Source organism: Ostreococcus lucimarinus, chromosome 20 (genome assembly GCF_000092065.1).
Source record: "Ostreococcus lucimarinus CCE9901 chromosome 20, complete sequence".
NCBI lineage: Eukaryota > Viridiplantae > Chlorophyta > Mamiellophyceae > Mamiellales > Bathycoccaceae > Ostreococcus > Ostreococcus sp. 'lucimarinus'.
In genome coordinates this window covers 468,696-486,964 of record NC_009374.1, presented here as the reverse complement: position 1 = coordinate 486,964, position 18,269 = coordinate 468,696, and the positions used below count along the sequence as shown (strand labels likewise).

Here is an 18,269-nt window from a genome sequence, read left to right as displayed (position 1 = left end):
CGCTCGCGGTCCAACCGCCGCGCTCGCCGCGCCGCGCCGCACACACCCACGCGCGAGCGGTGGTCATGACCGCGCGAACTCGCCCCCGCGCGCGTCCAACGCGTAAACGCGCGTTCCTCGAGTCGTGTGTGGTGCTCGCGTCGTGTGCGGTGCTGTGTACGCGCGCGTCGAGCGCGCGCGCGGAAGATCTTCAACGAGGATCGACTTCGAACTCCATCGGTCGTTCGCTCCTCGCGGGCTCGAAATACGATCGCGGCGACGACATCGCGCTGTTCGCGAACAAGGTTGGACCTTTTCACAATCCGAGTGAGGTGCGTGCGCGGTTTCGCGCGTCGACGTCGTAGTGGAAAAATCGAACGCGCGCGCGCGGCGAATTGATTAATCCAAACGCGACGACGCGGTCGAAATGTCTTGTGAATGCGCGCGAACGCGCGTCGAGGGAGATGCGGATGCGAACGTTAAGACTGACTCGAATTCGCTCGTCGCGCCCGGCTCGTTCGCGCAGACATATCAGTATTACGATTTCCCGTTTTGTCGCTCGCCCGAAGGCGTCAAGCGCGAGCGAACGGATTTGGGTGAAGTACTGGGTGGGGATAGGCTCGCCAAGTCTCCTTATGAGATAGAATTTGGCATCGATAAGGAGAATGTGGACTTGTGCACGCAGTTTTTAGAGCGGAAAGAGGTGGAGAAGTTTCGCCGGGCGGTGAAGAATGACTACTACTTTCAAATGTCGTTCGACGACTTGCCGATTTGGGGCTTCATCGGGAAAGTGGAGAAGATCATGCGCGGGGGGGCGGCGGCAGAGAACAGGTATTTCTTGTTCACGCACGTGCACTTTGAGATTTCGTACAACGAAGATCGAGTGATTGAGATCAACTTGAGTACGGATCCATTGAAGACGGTAGATATCACGGCGGACGAGGCGATGTCGATGCGGTTTTCTTATAGCGTGCATTGGAAACCGACGACGACGGCGTTTAAGGATAGAATGGATAAGTACTCGCGGTATTCTTTCTTACCCGAGCACCTGGAGATTCATTGGTTTAGCATCATCAACTCGTGCGTGACGGTTATTTTGATGATGGGCTTCTTAGCGTCAATTTTGTTGAGAGTGTTGAAGAATGACTTTGTCAAGTTTGCGCGAGACGAAGAAATGTTGGAGTCTCAAGAAGAGTCCGGTTGGAAGTATGTGCACGGCGATGTGTTCCGATTCCCGCGGGGCAGGTCGCTGTTCGCCGCCATAATAGGCACTGGAACGCAACTCTTCTTTCTCGTCATCTTCGTCTTCATGTTGGCCCTCGTTGGCGCGTTTTACCCGTACAGCATGGGTGCAGTCACCGCGGCATGTTTGATCATGTACTCGCTCACCGCAGGCATCGCAGGCTACGTCTCGGCGAATACGTACAGACAAATGGGTGGTGAAAACTGGGTGCGAAACGTGCTGTTGACGTGCGTCTTGTTTTGCGGCCCGCTCGGCGTGTTGTTCTCGTTTTTGAACACCGTCGCCATCGCGTACAGGAGCACGGCGGCGTTACCTTTCGGTACCATCGTACTCATCGTCTTGCTTTGGGCCATCGTCACCATTCCTCTCACCATCGTCGGAGGCATAGCCGGTAAAAACGCCAAGGCAGAGTTCAACGCGCCGGTGCGAACAACGAAGTATCCGCGCGACATCCCAGCGCTGCCATGGTACCGCGCGACGATTCCGCAGATGTGCATCGCGAGCTTCTTGCCATTCAGCGCTATTTACATCGAGTTGTTCTACATTTTCGCTTCGGTTTGGGGACACAAGGTGTACACGATTTATAGCGTACTCTTCGTCGTCTTCGTCATTCTCATCCTCGTCACGGCGTTTATGACGATTTCGCTGACGTACTTTCAGCTCACCGCGGAAGACCACGAATGGTGGTGGCGTTCGGTGCTGTGCGGTGGCAGTACCGCGATCGCGATCTTCGGTTACGCGTTCTATTATTATCATTTGCGAAGCGACATGACGGGCTTTTTGCAGAGCACGTACTACTTCGGATACATGGCCATTATTTGTTACGGTTGGTTTTTGTTGCTCGGCACCGTCGGGCACAAGGCGAGCCTGCTCTTCGTGCGTCACATTTACCGAGCGATCAAGTGCGATTAGATGATGATTTAGAATGAAACTCCAGTGTACAATATTATATTCAAGCGAGAGCTGCTTCACGCACCTTTTTCCTCTGCGAGCGCCGACACGGCGGCGAGCGCGGAAATTGCCGCCGTCTCCACGCGTAAACGCAACGACCCTAAACCAACCGGCCGTGCGCCCGCCGCGATCATCGCCTTCAACTCTTCGTCCGTAAAATCTCCCTCGGGCCCGATGACGATCCGTCCCGAGCGCAAGTCTAGTCCCGAAGCGCGCGCGACGTCGGCGATGGGCGGCGCGCCCGCCGCCGCGAGCAACGTCAACCGCTCGCCACAATCTTTCGCGATTTCTTCGCAAAGCGCCTCGACACCGATCGGCGGCGCAACCTGTAAGCCGTACACGCGCAAGCTTTGTTTACTCGCCGCGTGCGCGACGCGCCCCCACCGACCCTCGCGCCCGCTCGCCGTCGAGCCGTCGTCGTCGCCGCCGCTCGCGCGTCGATTCCCCGACCGCTTCTTATCCCCGTCCCTATCCCCACCCCCGATCGCCCCCGATCGCGTCGTCAACAACGGTACGAGCGTGCGCGCGCCGAGTTCCGCGCACTTTTCGACCAACCAGTCCCCTCGTCCGCCCTTTAATCCGCCGAACGCGCTCGCGACGTCCCAAGCCGTCCCGCTCCCGAGCGCGTCCGCCACCATCTCCTCCACCTCCACCGTCGCCCCCACGCCGTCCACGGCGCACAGCCTCGCGATGCCGAGCGTCCCTCGACCGTCGCACACTTCCAAACGATCGCCCGGTTTCAACCGAAGCGCCTTGGTGGCGTGTCGCGTCTCCTCGCGCGAGAGCGTCACCGCGGCGCCGCGCGCAAAGTCCGCGTCCACGTAGAACCGGTGAAGAGACGGCGCGTGCAGGCGCGCGAGATCATCGTTCGTCGCGCGCGTCGCGCCGCCGCGCGCGGCGACGGTCGACGCGGGCGCGAGCCGGTGTTTTCCGAGGCGAGAAAAAGTGCACTTTTGTCCCGAAGCGCGCGCGCCGCCGGCAATTTTCACGCGCGCGCGGGCGTCGCGCGCGCACGCGCGGGCGAGCGCGATGGCGCGCGTCACTTCGCGCGTCGCGAGCGAGCGCGACATGGCGAGTCGGCGTGTGGTGGCGCGGTAGTGTTACAAACGCGCGCGCGGCGGTTGGAGTCGGACTCGGCCGAGCGCGACTAAAAGAAGCGACCGGCCAAGACGACGACCAAGACGGCGACGACGACGGAGGAATTCGTGCGCACGAAATCCACGGCTTCGTTGGCGCGATTGGTGGCGATCGTGGCGCCGGCGCCGACGGCGATGCCGAGGAGGAATAAAAAGTAGGCGGACCAGTCCGGGAGCTCGCGACCGGCGATGAAGGTGCCGTGGGGCGGCGGACACGCGAGGTCGCCGCGCTTGAAGCCGGTGCCGAGGAGAGAGAGCTGAAATCTTGGAATGATGTGCGCGCAAAGCGCGGATTCTTTGATTTCGGCGGTGGCGAGCGCGTGGCGGGCGCTGACAGTGGTGTAGTGGTTCATGAGCGTGTGCACGATGCCCGTGGTGACGTGTTCGGTGAGATTGAAGCGCGTCGACGGCTCTTCGACAAAGTCGTCGTCGCCTTCGTACTGCACCGCGGACCAAGCGCCAGAGATTGAATCGGTGAACTTGTCGAGCGAATCCAAAAGCGCGAACCGACGCTTCTTCTCTACGATGAGGGCGTCGATTTTCGCCGTCGACGCTAAATAATCGCTCAGGCGCGCGGCGCAGCGGTTGACGCGCTTCTCCGAAAGCTTCATCTTTTCTTCCATGTCTTGGCACAAAATTTTACCATCCGACGTGTCCATGTTCGCGTCGTACGAGCACAAGCTTTTCGCTTCGGTGCTCAAACCTTGAAGCTCGCCCAAGACGGCGTTCATGGCGTTGACGACGTCCAACATATCGCTCGTCGAATCCAACAGCGTCGGCCCGCGCACGAACGCTTCCATTCGATCCGACATCAATCCCACCGCGACGCCTCCGTGATTACTTCTCAGCTCCTCGAACGCGTGCCCGATCGACGTCTTCAAGCGCGAAAGCTCCATCTCTAACATCGTCAAGTCGTCCCCGGCGCCTCCCGCCGCGCGCTTCGCTCGCGCCCTTTTCAACTTTTCCAGCACTTCCAAGAACCGTTTCAGCGCCCCATCCGCGCGCGACACCATCATCGTCCGTTCTTCCTTGCACCGCGTCTTCCACGCTCGATTCATTTCGCGTTTACATTTCGTCTTCGCCTGCGCTCGCGTGTCCTGTTCGCCGCACAGCGACCGCGCGTGTCTCTTGCACGCCTTCGACTCCTCGCGCAGCGCGTCGCACACGTCCGCGCGGTATCGACACCCGATCACTCGCACTCCCGTCAGGTTCACCGGCGCGCGGAACGGCGCCGCGTTCAGCGGCGCCGCGCACCGCTCGCACTCGACGTCTTCGGGACACCGCAAGCCGTTGGTGTTGAACACGCCCGAGGCGTTCACGCTCGCGCGTCGCGCCCCCTCCGCGTCGCGCGCCATCGCTGCGTTCGACAGGTAGCGTTCGCGCGCCGTCAGTCCGATATCGCGCCGTCGCGTTTCGCCGCTCTCGCGCGCGTCGACGCGCATTCGCTCGACGCGCGCGTTCCCCACGATCGTTCCCTCCGCGCGCGCGCGCGCCGTCGTCGAGCCGCCGCGACGCGTCGCGACGAGCGCCCTACGTCACGCACCCAAGCCGCACGCGAGCGCGAGCGCGAGCGCGCGTCGAACCGACCGACCGCGCATCGCCGCCGCCGCGAGTCGCGCTCTGCCGCGCGCCGACGCCGACGCGCGCGAAACGAATCGAAACGCGCGCTCGAGGCAAAGATACAGAGATACAAAAAATACAAATCAAAATCCATCGTCGCTCGCGCCTGATCCCGCGCGCACGGTCACCGTGACGCCGCTCGCGTACGCCGCGTCGACGTCCGCGTCGTCCCGCTCGACCGCGTCCCCGACCCCATTCGCCGCGCGTTCGCCCTCGTCGTCCACCAAACCGAGCGCGACGCGCTCCGCGTCCCTCCGCGCCTTCCTCGCCGCGATTCGCTCGCGTCGCGCGCGCTGCTCGGCGTCGTGCTGCGCTTGCTTTCGTCGTCCAACCTTGCGCTTGCGGTACCCGGTGACCCAATCTTTACGCTTCGCGTCGTCGAACGTCGCCTCGCCGAACGCCGTCGTCGCGCTCTTGTGTCGCGCGACGCCGCGTTTGTCGCGCTTGGCCGCGCCCGTGCCGCTCTTCGGTCGCTGATGGCGCTTCTTGGGCGAATCTTTCGGTTTCGGTTTCATTTCGGCGCGCCGTAGAGTGGCGACGGCGCGCCGTTCGCGCGCGCGATTCGACCGCGCGGCGCGGCGTCGCGCGCGCCGCGATCGCGCGCGCGCGTCCGAGTCGGTCTCGCGCGCGTCGCGCGTCCGCGCGCCGTCGATACCGCCCGAGAGCGACGACGCGCCGACCGATGACGACGACGCGCGCGACGCGCGCGCGACCGAGCGCGAGCGACGGCGAGGAGGTGCTCGAACTGCAGCGCGCGGTGAAGCGCATGCACACGGGACGCGCGCGCGAGGACGAGGACGAGGACGAGGCGCGCGCGGGCGCGTACGCCGAGGTGAACGCGATGCTTCGCGCGCTGCACTTTGAACGCGCGCGAAGGTTGGGAAAGGGGACTCCGGCGGGCGAGACGACGGTGGGGGACGGCGCGACGGGGTAGCGTAGACTGGGTGTAAAATAATCAACGCGCGCTGTAGACGCGGACGCGACGCGACGCGACGCGAGACGGGCTTCGTCGTCGAGGCGTCATCGAGGCGTCGACGACGCGTCGACGACGATCGGGGAATCGACCCAATCGGACGCGCTGATGGGTTTGGGTGATTCCGCGGTCGGGGGTGAGAGCGGCGCGCGCGGCGAATTGTCCGCGGACGTCGCGTTGGAGCTGCGCGGCGACCTCGGCGGTCGCGACCGTTTGGGATTCGGCGCGGGCGCGGTGTTGACGCGCAAATTCGCCATGCGAAGCGATTTGGCGCGCTGTTGCGAGTCGTGCTGCGCTTGCATGGCGTGCGCCAGCGCGGCGCGATCCTTGCCGTCCATGTCTACCGACCTTTCGTCGTCGTCGCCGTCGCCGAACGCGCTGCCGATTTCGCTGCCGAAATCTTCGTGCGACGGCGCGTGCGATCCAAAGTTGACGTGCGACGGCGCGTGATTTTCCGACATCACGCTCGTCGCATCGCTCTGCGCGTACTCACTAAAGTTCTCGAGATCGAAATTGTGATCTCGCATGTTTTTGTACTTTTTGATAGCCTTTTGCATCTCCTTCGCGTTCGTCAACGCCGGGACGTCGAGGCTGACGGGTTGGACGTCGTCCTCGTCGCCGACGCTAAACGCCTCGGGCGTTCGTTTCCCACTTTCCACGTCAAACGCGGGGACAGTACTCGTACCGTACATGTCGCTCGCTTTCGTGCGTCGCGACTTCGATGAGAGAGACATATTGATCCGTCGAGGCGGCGCCAACGTCGCCGCCGCCGTCGTAGACGACAGTAACCCCGCGCGCTCTTCGACGCTCGACGTCTTGGCGCGACGGTAGCGCTCGCTACTTCTCGGACCGCACTTGTCATCCCAGCTTCCCGCGGCGACGTACACGCAGCACGCCGCGATGCCGAACCCAATCACGGAAACGAGTGAAATCGTCCCCGCCCCTGACCCGCCCGTCGGGGCCCACTTCATGAGTTCGATCGACGCGCGAATCGTGGCGACGACGAAGGTCATCTCGAAGACGATTTGCCAAATCTCACTCTTCGAGCAAGAAGTCTCGTCGGCGCCGCGATCGGCTTCGCTCAGCTCGACGTCGCCATTTCCAAGCTTTGGCGTGCGCAGCTGACTCACGGGGGCGTCGAAGGAAGGGTAGGTGGAACCGAAAATGCCGCGCACGTATCCGGTGCAGTACACGGCGATCATGCCGAGCGACACGCACGCGTGCGGGCCGATCCAGCTCAGTTTGCGCAACGTCGTGCGCATCGTGCTCATCGCCTCGCCCGTGGACTTCGGGGGCGAGCGAACTTTACCTTCTACATCAGACATCGCGAACGTATCCGCCTTCAAGATGAGCAACAGGGGTAAAAAGTACAACCAAACGGCGCCGTGAATCACGTGCTGGGCGTTGCCGAGCCACATGCCGTCGAAAATGAGCTCAGGGAGGAGTAATAACCACACGGCGAGGAGCAACCATTGCGCCGGACGCACGATTGTGAGCGCAAACCACAAGCGAGCGACGTTCCCGTTCAAAACCCCGATACCAATGTCCGAGGTCACGCCGTTGAACGAATTGAACAACACGCTAGCCAAGTGTCGCTTGGCTAAATACGCCCACGCCCACATCCATCGTAACTGTTGACTTTTGTACGCGCTTAGCGTCGACGGGAGCTCGGTTTCTATGATGACGTTCGCCGCCGCTTTCCCACTGTACCCAGCCATGCGCGTGCGCATGGACATATCCGTCCCTTCCAGCGCGAGCATGTTTACGTCCCAACCACCGACGCCGCGAAGCGCGGCGGCGCTCCAAATCGCCCCGCTTCCCGCCCGCAGCGCGCACCCAAACGCGCGAATGTACGCCCTGTTCCCTACAATCGCGTCTGCTTCCATCTTAAACGCCTGATGCATCGTCAAGAAGTTTTGCGACGAATTCTTAAACGTCACGTCTGGCTGCACCACCGCCACCTCGCTCCTTCGCTCGCCTCGCTCGTCGTAGAAATACGGCACAATCTTCGCTAAATAATCCTCCTCAACCACCGCGTCGGCGTCTAAAACCACAATCAAATCGGCCGAAGTCCGCGCGCGACCGTACTCCAACGCCGCCGCCTTCGTCTGTCTCGATTTCCCTCTCAGCACCGCGCTCGCTCGCAGCGCGTTGCACACCACCCCGCGTTCCCGCCACTCCGCGCACGCGTCGTCCACCACATCCTCCGTCCCGTCCGAGCTATCGTCCAAGACCTGTATCTCTATCAAATCTTGCGGCCAATGCAGCAGACACGCCGCGTCGATCGCCCGTTTCGCGCACGCCGGCTCGTTGTACATCGGCAACTGCACGCACACGTACGGCGGCGCCTCTCGCGCCGGCGGCTTTTCCTTCACCTTGCCCCTTTTGCTCCCCAGCGCGCGCTCGACGATCGTCAGCGACGCGTACAGCGTGAACACCATCATCGGTGCGTGCGTGAGCGCGAGCGCGAGGAACCATCCCGTGGTTTCGACGGCTTCCACGGCGCCATCCATCGGGGCGTCCATGATTGGTGTTGAGAATCGGCGCGATTATCCGACGTCCGCGCGTCGCGCCGAGGCGTCCTCGCGACCGCGCGGCGACCGAACGCGATGCGCGCGACGCGCGTGCGCGTCGCGGCGATCGCGCGCGGTCAGAACGCGCGCGCGCGCGTGGATGTGCGGCGCATCGGGGTCGCCGCGTTTTTGCTTTTTTCGCGGGTCTGGCTGCGCGGTGACACCGGGCTAGCTAGTGTGATGACATCGGGCTACTTAGACGCTCGAGGACGCTGCGGCGTCGGACGCGAGGCGCGCGTCGACGCGTCGACGACGCACGCGCTTGAGGACGCGCGCCCTGCGTTCCCACTCGGCGACGTCCCACGGAAAGCCGAGCGGCGAGAGCCGGTCGAGCTGTCGAACGCGACTTCTCGCCGCGCCCTCGGACGTGCCGGGACGCTGAAATCGCCAGTGTCTGATCTGCGCCACCGCGCTGCCGAGTTCGAAACCGACGAGGTCTCTGCGAACGACGACGGGACGGGCGACGCCGAACGGACACGGCATCTTGGCCGGCACCGCGTACGCGCTGGGCACGTTCAGGTGCCCGTGCACTTGCTCGTAAAGCTGCAGCGCCGGAATCAAGCGCTGCGACCAATTGAATTCCTCGTCGTCCCACACGAATTGCATCTTCGACAGCGCGTCGAAACGATCGGGTCGCCCCTCGACGAACGTTCCCTTGGCTCGAATATCGTTGACGCGCTTTCCGAGCGCGAATCCCATGTTGTACGTCTTCAGCGCGTTCGCGCTCGAATACGCCCGCGCGTCCCGCGGCGTCTCGTACGCCATCGGCACGTTCCCGTGTCCGTGTTCCTTGATGTAATACCTCAAACACGGGATGATTTGCTTATAAAACACCCAATCCTCGCCGTCCCACGCAAACGTCTCCCCAGTCGCCTCGCCGACGGCGTCCAGCGCCTTCATCCTCTCCTCGCTCCCCTTCACGAAGTCTCCTCGGTAGCGAATCCGATCCACTCGATTTCCGAGCTTCATTCCCGCGATCGCCGCCGGCGCGTCGCTCGGGACGACGTACGCGCGCGGCACGTTCAGGTGTCCTCGCTCGGCGTAAAACGCGCGCAGCGCCGGCAGCACCTCCTCCTCGAACACCACGCGCGAGCGCGCCGCCTCGGCCTCGCGCGCGTCGTCGCCGATCGCGCGTCGCGCGTCGTCGACCGCGCGTCGCCGTCCGGCGTCTCGCGCGTCGCGCGCGGCGCGCGTTCCCATCGCGACGCCGCGACGACCGACCGCGAATTCGAGCGCGCGCGCATAGATTCCATCGCACCGCGTCGCGCGCGCGATCCGCGACGCCGCGCGGCGCGCCATCGCGCGCGCGAACATCGCGCGCGATATCCGGCGGCGCGCGCGACGCGCGAGGACGCGCGCGCGCGGGGTGATGCGGGCGAGCGCGTCGAGGCATCGGGACACCGGGACCGCACTCTCGCGCGCGATGCTCGCGCGCGCGGCGCGCCTCGCGCTCGGGCGCGGCGCGCGCGGATTGTGCGAGAGTAAACCCGTCGTCGCGCACGCGCGGATGGCGTCGAAACGACCGCGAGGCGTCGCGGCGGTGGCTCGAACGAGGGATTTGGATTCGGTTTCGACGCGCGCGACGTCGCGAGTCGGCGCGTCGGCGCCGCGCGCGAGACGAGGGATGAGCGCGGCGCGAGGGATGAATTACGACGACGAACTGTACGACGACGACGACGACGACGACGACCCGTGGGCGGACGAGGAAGACGACGACGACGACGACGACGACGCGTTCGGCGACGACGGAGACGGGACGACGAAATCGTCGAAAGACGCGCTGCGCGGAATCGCGGGACCGAGGATACGGGACGAGTTACCGCTACCGCCGAAGGGGGCGGACACGACGCCGCCGCGACCGGTGACGAAGGACGACGTCGTCGTCTCCTTCGCGCGATCGGGCGGCGCGGGGGGGCAAAACGTGAATAAAGTGAATACTAAAGTCGATATGCGGTTGGACGTCGCCGGGGCGGTCGCCGCGGGGTGGTTGCCGCAGTGGTGCGCGGATCGACTCGTCGTGGCGGAGAAGAATCGCGTCAACTCAAACGGCGAGCTCGTGGTAAACAGCACGCGTCACCGCACGCAGAGTCAAAACGTAGACGACGCGCTAGAAAAGCTTCAGAGTTACATAAATCGCGCCGCCAAGCTCCCGGGGAGTCAATCGGACAAGCGGAAGAAGAAGAAACTTCAAGCCAACGTGGAGAAGGGCAACCGACGGCGCTTACAAGACAAGAAACAGACCTCGCAAAAGAAAACGGAGCGACGGTCGGGGAAGAACATCAAGAACTTCGACGATTATTGAGACCGATCGTCGCTCGGGGAAGACCGTCGAGAACGAGTAGTAATTAAACCCGTCGCCATCCGAACGCGCGTTTTCACCGCGTTCGACCGCCGCGCGCGTCGCGCTTCGACGATTACTGAGTAGTGATTAAACCATTAAACCCATCACCATCCGAACGCGCGTTTTCGCCGCGTTCGACCGCCGCGCGCGTCGCGCCGACCTCCGACGCGCGCGCACCGCGGAAAAAGTGCCTCCTGGATAATAAAGCCCCGTCCATCTTATCGCGTCCCCGCACACGCTCGCGCGCGATCGCGCGCGCGACGCGACGCGCGACGCGCGCGAACGCGGCGAACGCGCGCGCATCGTTTCGTCCCGACGAATCGCGTCGAGACGCGCGCGCGGGGCGTCGCGCGGGGCGCGCGCGCGAAAGGTTGACCTTTGGGACGCTGAGTCAGCGCGCGCGTCGACGCCGCGCGCCGCGCGCGTGAGCCTCGGCGCGCGTCGAGCGCGCGTCGACGCTCGCGGGGCGATCGTTCGGTGCGGTCGACGGCACGCGCGCGGCGACGATGACGCGCGCGGGGGCGGTGGAGCTCGAAGACAGCGCGGAGACGCTTGGGGACGCGCCGCGGCGGCGGCGGCGGCGGTCGAGGGACGGGAAACCGGCGCAGGAGGAGACGAGCGCGGCGAACGATGGGGACGGTGCGGTCGCGACTTTGAGTTGGTGCGAAAGCGCGTGCGCGACGGTGGTCGGTGCGCTCGCGGTGCGCGTGCGAAAGGGAGAGATGTCCCCGAGGACGATGTCGCTGTGCGTGTTGGCCATGTGGGCGACTTCGTTGGCGTACAAGGCGCTGTTCATAGGGTTGCGGATGGATAAGAATACGCCGCCGCCGGATCGCGTGGCGTTGTTGGCGATTAAGTTGTTCTTTAGCTTGATGCGCTGGGCGCTGGGCGCCGCGCTGGGCGCGCCGGTGTGGACGCTGAAAGCGTTTTACTCGGGCGTCACGCGTCGAGCGGTGGACCGAGGATGGGACGACGATCTCGTGGCGAACGAAGGGCCGAGGGACTTAGCCGATGACGTGCGTGATAGGGTGACGAATAAGGATTACGAAGCATTTGCGACTGCGGTGGCGAACGATGAGGGTGACTGGGACGTCATCGCCAGCGGACGCGTGGGATGCTGCACGTACAGGATGCTTCGCGGCGTCTCCGCCGAGGACAAGCGCATGATGAAGAAGGGACTCGCGAAATTCCGCACGGAAGTCTTAGCGGCTGGGGTACCCGCGGAAATATTGTTCCACGCACAGACGGATTTGTTGGGACGTCAAGCGTGGGATAGCACGACGTTGCACCCGACGTGCGTTGAACGCGAAGACGCCGAGAACAAGGAGAAGGAGTTCACCGCGCAAGACGTGGTGTATTGGCGGTTGAAATACCCTCGTCTCATGGCACCTCGTGATTATCTCGTCTCTCGTCGGATGTGGTACGATAAGAAAAATGAGATGGCGACATGCATTTGTCGCGACGCGTTGGAATCACCGTCCGCGGTTTCGGCGAAGAACAAGCTTCAACAGATGATGGGAGCGCGCGCGGTGGACGTCAAATCCATGTACAGCGCCATCATGGTGGGAAAGAACGACGAAGTCAAAGGCAGTCAGTACGTATCCATTTATTACGAAGATCCCGGCGTGCCACCGAGACTCGCTCACATGGCTGCGGCAAAAGGACTAGACGCATACATGGCGACGTTCAATAGCGAGTTGCAGCGTCGCGTGCGAGCGAATGCTCGCATGAAGAATTACGACGCCATTCCCGCGCCGCCGGCGACGCGCGAGGTGCCGCACACGAGATCATTCCGAACCGGACGAACGAGTGTGCCGCAGAGCGACGATGAAGGCGAAGATGCGACAGCGGGATCGCGCGCGGGGTCGCCTCCACTCGACGCCGAGGACGTCGCCAACAAGCTTCACTTTGCTCCGACAGATTCCAGTCGCGAGTATCTCTTCAGTGGACGAAATGGGTTGAATAAACGCCAAAGAGTCCGAAGGAGGATCGGCAAAGTGTTGAAGCTGCTTGTTGAACTCGTTGACCCGAACTCCGCGTCAGCGGCGTCTCGACGGGCGACGGAATCGAGCGACGATGAATCCTTCGACGAGCGCACCGCCGAACGCCCGCAAGGTCGAAAACGGAAATGGGCTAGGCGAATCGCGTTCGGCGCGCTCGTGTGGATAGGTAAGTTTACCGACGGTTGACAACGCACGATCACAAGCATCCATTCATCGATTCTTTTGTAAATTACATTCATTCAAGAAACTTGCTACGCTCTCATGAGATCGAATGCTCTTTGAATATTCGGCGCAATGGAGGATTTGTTGCCGAATAAAAATTGTAAATGTCCGCCGTCGAAGTCTTCGCGAATGAACCCTTCAGCGGTCGTCACCATAGTTTGTAGTGTCTTCGCGATCGCATCTCCAGCGCCGACGAAGCGGTCTTCCCTCGCGGTCACGCAAACCGCGCCCTTTACGGCGTTTTCGACGACGAGATTACTCATGTCCAATTCTTTCAACACGTCGAGCAAAATAGTTTTACACCGTTCCTTACTCATGGGTGTCGCCCCGTCCGCCTCGCCCGATTCACAAAGCACTTCCCAAGCTAATCTAGTTTCGATGCTTCCTTCGACGTACGGCGTGCAATCGTTCGCGGCGGCAACACAACAGACGACGACGTTGTTCTCGGCATCGCCGCGCGCCTTGGCCATCGCCAGCGCGGTCAACGCGCTCATCGTCCCGCCCAGCGACACCCCAGCCAAGCACAAATCGACGCTCGCGTGCCCGTCTCGTTTCGCTTCTTCATCCAACGCCATACAAAGCATCATCATCTCCACCGGCGTCACACTCAGCTGAATCTTCGCGTCGGCGACGCTTCGCAATACGTGTCGCCACTGCCTCGCCGGCTTGCGCTCGCCGTAATACGCGATGGTCGGTATCACGCACTCCACACCATTCGTCAGTAACTCTCGCGCGATCGATCGTCTGAACCATTCGTCTACGTCTCCCGTGCACGGAAGCAGCACCGCGACGCGCTTCACCGCGCTCGCCGCACCATCCGTCCCGCTCGCCGGCGGCGCTCCCGGACGCAAACGCGCGAAACGCACCAAACGCGACTCCTCCGGCAACGCATCCGCGAACGGACTCACAAAAGTCGCGTCTTGGCGCACGACGCCATCGCCGTAATCTGCGTCCACCGAAGGCGGCGCCCACGCGATATCACACGCGGTGTCGCGACGTAAAGTCGCGTCGACGGGCGGCTTTGACTTTGAGTGGAAATACGTCAAAGACTGCGCGTGCACGTCGCGGGCGAGGTCCAAATTCCCCCAAGCGTCCACCGCGAAGAAGCGCTTATCGCTACGCTTCGGCGTGAGTCGGCCGACGAACTCGAAGATGTGGTCGAGGATCGCGGGCATCCTCGACGGCGCGAGGCGCGGTGTGACGCCGACGGGACAGTTGGGACGGCGGCTACGTTTGACTAAATGTGGGCTAGAAACTAAGACGCGGCGCGCGCCTCGAACTCGGTTACGCCGACGTGTTCGATGACGCCACCGCCCAAGCACACGTCGCCGTCGTAGAGCACCAAAGCCTGACCTGGGGTGACGGCGCGTTCGGGACGGTCGAACGTCGCGCGGAGCGGCGACGATTCGACGCGCGGGACGAACGAGGAAGAAAACCTCGATTTCGTGAACGTCTCGTCGTCGCTCGCGACCGATAGCGTCACTGGAGTGAGTGACGAGGCGTAGCGCGTTTTCGCGAGCAGGCGAACGGAACTCGATCCGTCGTCGCTCGTAGGCCGTCGATTGGAAATCCAAAACTCATCCGCCAACGCGGCGCGAGTGGAATACAACGCGTCGTGCTCAGCACCTTTTGCGACGTACACGACGTTTGCGGCGACGTTCTTCCCGACGACAAACCAAGGTTTTGGCGCACCGCCTATTTTTGCGCGCTGTCCGACGGTGTACGACGCCAATCCTCGATGCGGCGCCGCGCCCGGCACCGGACGCGCCGTCTCCGCGTCCACGAACGCGCCCTCGCTTGGCGTGATGTACTCACCGATAAACTCCCCGAACGGCCTGCGACCGATGAAACAGATCCCCGCGCTCGATCGTCTATCGGCGCAATCGAACCCGAGAATCCGCGCCGCCTCGCGCGTCTCTGACTTGAACACCGCGCCGAGCGGAAAGCACGCGCTTCGCAACGCCTCGCCGCGCACCGACGCCAAAAAGTACGACTGATCCTTCGTCTGATCGATCCCTCGCAGTAACCGCGGCGGCGCGCCCTCGTCGACGTCTCGATCGATCCTCGCGTAGTGCCCGGTGGCGAGATACCGCCCTCCCAAATCCTCCATCGCCCGTCTCAACAACGCGCCAAACTTTACGCGGCGGTTACACTCCAAATCCGGGTTCGGCGTCGCCCCGCTCTCGAACGCCTCGACGTACGGTTCGAACACCTCGTGCCAGTACTCTCTCGTGAAATCGCTTTCGATAAATCTCAGATTCAATTTTTCTGCGATCGCTCTCGCCGACTTCAGGTCGTCCCTGTGCGAGCAATCCGTCGCCGCGTCCTCGTCCCGGGCGTCCCAGTTTCTCATGAGCGTCGCCGTCGCGCGCGCGCCGCACCGCTCGAGCGCCCACGCGGCGACGGCGCTGTCGACGCCTCCGGACAGTCCGACGACGTACTCTTCGCGCGCGCCCGCCGTCGCGGCCTCGGAACGCGCCGGCATCGACGCGTGCACGCGAGAGAGGATCGAATCGAGCAGCGCGACGTCGCGCGGTTTCAACTTTCCGAGCGCGCGCGGGGACGCGCGCATGGCGAGCGCGCGGTCAGGGCGCGGCGGGCGGTGCGCGCGCGCGCGAAGCGACGGCGCGGCGCGGCGCGGTGTGGTGATGTTCATCTTTCATAACACGTGCTATGGTTGCTTCGCGTTTAAAACGTCGCGGAACTATATGTGTGTGGCGGGCGCGGCGAGCGGCGCGCTCGCTTACGCCACGGTGAACGAGTTCATCGCGGTGCGAAGGTCGCGCTCTTGACCCTTGAACCAACGCTTGTCACCCGATTGAAGCTTCATGATGTACAAGTTCCCATCACTCACGGTGGCGGTGATCAACTGGTGGCGTCCGCCTTCGTCGCCGTCCGCGGTGCGCGTGAGAATTTCGTATTGGTAGTACGTCTTGCCCTTGTTTTCGCGCGTGTACACGTCGAGCACGGCGGCGGTGGAAACCTTGTTCGCCGCGAACCCCCCTTCGGAGCGGGTTTGCCCGGCGTACGATTGCACGCCCAATAAGTACCCAAGCTTTTCCAAGAATTGCTCCGGCTTGCCGTACGCGTCGATGCTCCCCTTTTCGGCTTTTTCGGCGATTACGGAAATGTTCGTCACTTGGTCAAAGTTATCCTCGAAATAGCACTCCGTGTTCGGGAACGGGCGTTCCTTGCTCGGGTTGTACTTGCTCGGCAACAAGAACGCGAAGCCGTCGCCGGCGTACGGGACGAAACCTGCATTCGCGAAAGTAGCGCGTCTCGTCAGTCTCACTGTTTACCCACACGACATCACGACCCATCGGTCCCGGATCACGCGCGAATCGTATCTCGGGTCGATACGATCGCTCGCGCCTCGCGCGCGCCTCGCGCGCGCCTCGCGCCTCGCGCGCGCACGCACCGGTCGGGTTCGACACGCCGCCGAAAACGTTCGCCGAGTCACCGTACGCCGCGAACGCCGGCTTGGACATCGCGAGCGTCGTCGCGCCCTGCGTTCGATGAAACCGCACGCCGCGCGATCGTCAGTATCTCGTTGGATGATGTCGCGCGCGTCGCGTCCTCGACGCGTCGCGCGCGCGTCTCTCCGCGCCCTCGCGCGCCGGTTCGCTCGACAATAATTCCGCGCGTCGTCCCGCGTCGTCCCGCGTCGTCCCGCGCGTCGCGCGTCGCGCGCGGGCGCGCGCATCGCGCGCTCGATCGCGTCGTCGCGTTCGGACGCACCGCGATGAGACTCATGGCTTCGCGACGGCTCGACGCGTCGGGCGCCTGCGCGGCGACCTTGACGGCGCCTCGGCGCGATTGCGATTTACGCGTCGCCTTGACGTTCGCCTTGACGGCGGCGTGCGCGAGGGTGGTGGAGAGCGTGAACATCGTGCGCGCGGGAGTGTCGCGATCGCGCGCGCGCGCCCCGATCGCGATGCCCCATCGCGGCGGGGCAAACAGTGCGAACCGTGCGGTCGGTCGCGCGGGTGTATGCGCAAACAGTCCGGACGAGAGGTCGGTCGGACTCGGCGCACGCGCGCGTCGCGCGCGTCGCGTCAGAGCGCGGCGCGGCGATGTCGCGCGCGCTCGCGAGGCGCGCGCGGGAGGCGGCGACGCGCGCGACGCGCGCCGTGGGGCCGACCCGCGCGACGCCCGGCGCGACGCTCGGACGCGCGCGGGAGGTGGCGACGCGCGGTGACGACGGCGACGGGCGAAACGGCGACGGCGACGGCGACGAGGGCGCGCGGCGACGGTTCTCGGCGCGACGAATCGTCAAGGGGATCGCGCGAGACGCGCTGTGCGACGCGGTGGCGGACGTGGACAGTTACGCGGCGTTCGTGCCGTTCTGCGCGGGGGCGAGGCGGACGCCGCGAGAGCGATGGGGACGCGAACGCGAACGCGAGGCGCTGGCGCGAGGGGAGGAATACTTTGAGGCGGATTTGGAGATTGGGTTTAAATTATTCAACGAGAAGTACACGAGCGCGGTGACGTGCGCGCGACCGGAGCGCGTGACGGCGACGAGCGTGTCGAGCGGGTTGTTTCGGTCGATGACGACGACGTGGAAATTTTCGCCGCTCGACGACGACGAGGACGAAGACCCGGTCACGGGATTACCCGCCGAGGGCGTCATCGTGGATTTCGAGATTGATTTTGAAGTTAAAGATCCCATGCACGCCGCGGCGGTGAGCGTGGTCTTCGACGACGTCGCGAGGTCGCAGATTCAAGCGTTTGAAAAGCGGTGTCGACAGCTCGCGTTGCGCGGCGGACTCGAACGCGACGGCGATTAGACTAGACTCTCGCGACGCTCGAGCGCGCGCGTGTGACAATTTTAATAGCTATAGCGAGCGCACCGCGCGCGCGAGCTCAGTTCTCGTCGTCCTCGTCGTCCTCGTCGCCAGTCGTCGAGCGTTTCTTTTCGTCGACGAAGTGAATCGAGTAACTCCCCGTCGTCGCGTCCTTCTCCGCCTTGAAGTTATCCAAACTCAGCCCAAAGTTCCCGAGCAAAGAGTTCCCCAAATCCTTCATCTTATCCAACATCTCTCTCTTCATCTCTTCCCGTTTCCGCTCCACCACCGGCTTCAGTCGCCTCGTCTCGTCCCTCGCCGTCGCGTCCCTCGGCGCCAACGCGCGCGTCCTCTCCCAATCCTCCAGCGCCCCCTCCTCGTCCCCGAGCGCCTCCCTCGCGCGCGCCCGTCTCGCGTACGCCTTCGCGTACGTCCCATCGATCG

General features: G+C 63.5%; 11 protein-coding genes across 11 annotated transcripts; 4 read left to right on the top strand and 7 right to left on the bottom strand.

Moving 5' to 3' along the window:
- Positions 1-61: 61 nt before the first annotated feature.
- OSTLU_29586 (predicted protein) lies at positions 62-2,134 on the top strand (the record flags this gene model as incomplete). Its single annotated transcript, XM_001422727.1, has 2 exons — positions 62-311; positions 506-2,134. The coding sequence occupies exons 1-2, from the start codon at positions 66-68 to the stop codon at positions 2,132-2,134; spliced, it is 1,875 nt and encodes a 624-aa protein (XP_001422764.1). The 5' UTR covers positions 62-65.
- An 86-nt stretch (positions 2,135-2,220) lies between these two features.
- On the bottom strand, positions 2,221-3,009 carry OSTLU_6230 (predicted protein; the record flags this gene model as incomplete). Its single annotated transcript, XM_001422569.1, has 2 exons — positions 2,221-2,572; positions 2,624-3,009. Coding segments are annotated over 2 exons (738 nt in total), but the record flags the coding sequence as incomplete, so codon positions are not given.
- Positions 3,010-3,309: 300 nt separating this feature from the next.
- Positions 3,310-4,907, bottom strand: OSTLU_29584 (predicted protein; the record flags this gene model as incomplete). Its single annotated transcript, XM_001422568.1, has 2 exons — positions 3,310-4,666; positions 4,853-4,907. 2 exons carry the CDS (start codon positions 4,905-4,907, stop codon positions 3,321-3,323), a joined length of 1,401 nt encoding a protein of 466 aa, XP_001422605.1. The 3' UTR covers positions 3,310-3,320.
- A 986-nt stretch (positions 4,908-5,893) lies between these two features.
- On the bottom strand, positions 5,894-8,570 carry OSTLU_25890 (predicted protein). Its single transcript, XM_001422567.1, has one exon. The coding sequence runs from the start codon at positions 8,425-8,427 to the stop codon at positions 5,950-5,952; it is 2,478 nt and encodes an 825-aa protein (XP_001422604.1). The 5' UTR covers positions 8,428-8,570; the 3' UTR covers positions 5,894-5,949.
- A 100-nt stretch (positions 8,571-8,670) lies between these two features.
- OSTLU_19120 (predicted protein) lies at positions 8,671-9,240 on the bottom strand (the record flags this gene model as incomplete). Its single annotated transcript, XM_001422566.1, has 1 exon — positions 8,671-9,240. One exon carries the CDS (start codon positions 9,238-9,240, stop codon positions 8,671-8,673), a length of 570 nt encoding a protein of 189 aa, XP_001422603.1.
- A 1,072-nt stretch (positions 9,241-10,312) lies between these two features.
- Positions 10,313-10,744, top strand: OSTLU_7434 (predicted protein; the record flags this gene model as incomplete). Its single annotated transcript, XM_001422726.1, has 1 exon — positions 10,313-10,744. A coding segment is annotated over one exon (432 nt), but the record flags the coding sequence as incomplete, so codon positions are not given.
- A 316-nt stretch (positions 10,745-11,060) lies between these two features.
- Positions 11,061-13,187, top strand: OSTLU_29580 (predicted protein). Its single transcript, XM_001422725.1, has one exon. It carries the CDS (start codon positions 11,323-11,325, stop codon positions 13,003-13,005), a length of 1,683 nt encoding a protein of 560 aa, XP_001422762.1. The 5' UTR covers positions 11,061-11,322; the 3' UTR covers positions 13,006-13,187.
- Positions 13,188-14,296: 1,109 nt separating this feature from the next.
- On the bottom strand, positions 14,297-15,526 carry OSTLU_43910 (predicted protein; the record flags this gene model as incomplete). Its single annotated transcript, XM_001422565.1, has 2 exons — positions 14,297-14,477; positions 14,538-15,526. 2 exons carry the CDS (start codon positions 15,524-15,526, stop codon positions 14,297-14,299), a joined length of 1,170 nt encoding a protein of 389 aa, XP_001422602.1.
- Positions 15,527-15,681: 155 nt separating this feature from the next.
- Positions 15,682-16,930, bottom strand: psbP (oxygen evolving enhancer 2 of Photosystem II). Its single transcript, XM_001422564.1, has 3 exons — positions 16,780-16,930; positions 16,460-16,547; positions 15,682-16,296 (listed from the first exon to the last, which is right to left on the bottom strand). Exons 1-3 carry the CDS (start codon positions 16,927-16,929, stop codon positions 15,785-15,787), a joined length of 750 nt encoding a protein of 249 aa, XP_001422601.1. The 5' UTR covers position 16,930; the 3' UTR covers positions 15,682-15,784.
- A 184-nt stretch (positions 16,931-17,114) lies between these two features.
- OSTLU_19114 (predicted protein) lies at positions 17,115-17,828 on the top strand (the record flags this gene model as incomplete). Its single annotated transcript, XM_001422724.1, has 1 exon — positions 17,115-17,828. The coding sequence occupies one exon, from the start codon at positions 17,115-17,117 to the stop codon at positions 17,826-17,828; it is 714 nt and encodes a 237-aa protein (XP_001422761.1).
- A 76-nt stretch (positions 17,829-17,904) lies between these two features.
- On the bottom strand, positions 17,905-18,078 carry OSTLU_29575 (predicted protein; the record flags this gene model as incomplete). The annotated part of the gene is made up of 1 exon (XM_001422563.1): positions 17,905-18,078. The coding sequence occupies one exon, from the start codon at positions 18,076-18,078 to the stop codon at positions 17,905-17,907; it is 174 nt and encodes a 57-aa protein (XP_001422600.1).
- Between the last annotated feature and the right edge of the window lie 191 nt (positions 18,079-18,269).

What these genes read in the sequence shown, in the direction of transcription:
- OSTLU_25890 (XM_001422567.1), bottom strand. Translation starts at nt 8,427, where the DNA reads ATGGACGCCCCGATGGATGGCGCCGTGGAAGCCGTCGAAACCACGGGA.
- OSTLU_29580 (XM_001422725.1), top strand. Translation starts at nt 11,323, where the DNA reads ATGACGCGCGCGGGGGCGGTGGAGCTCGAAGACAGCGCGGAGACGCTT.
- psbP (XM_001422564.1), bottom strand. Translation starts at nt 16,929, where the DNA reads ATGTTCACGCTCTCCACCACCCTCGCGCACGCCGCCGTCAAGGCGAAC. An exon ending in AAGCCATGAGTCTCATCGCG is followed by an intron (nt 16,548 to 16,779) that starts GTGCGTCCGAAC and finishes CATCGAACGCAG; the next exon opens with GGCGCGACGACGCTCGCGAT. An exon ending in CGGCGTGTCGAACCCGACCG is followed by an intron (nt 16,297 to 16,459) that starts GTGCGTGCGCGC and finishes TCGCGAATGCAG; the next exon opens with GTTTCGTCCCGTACGCCGGC.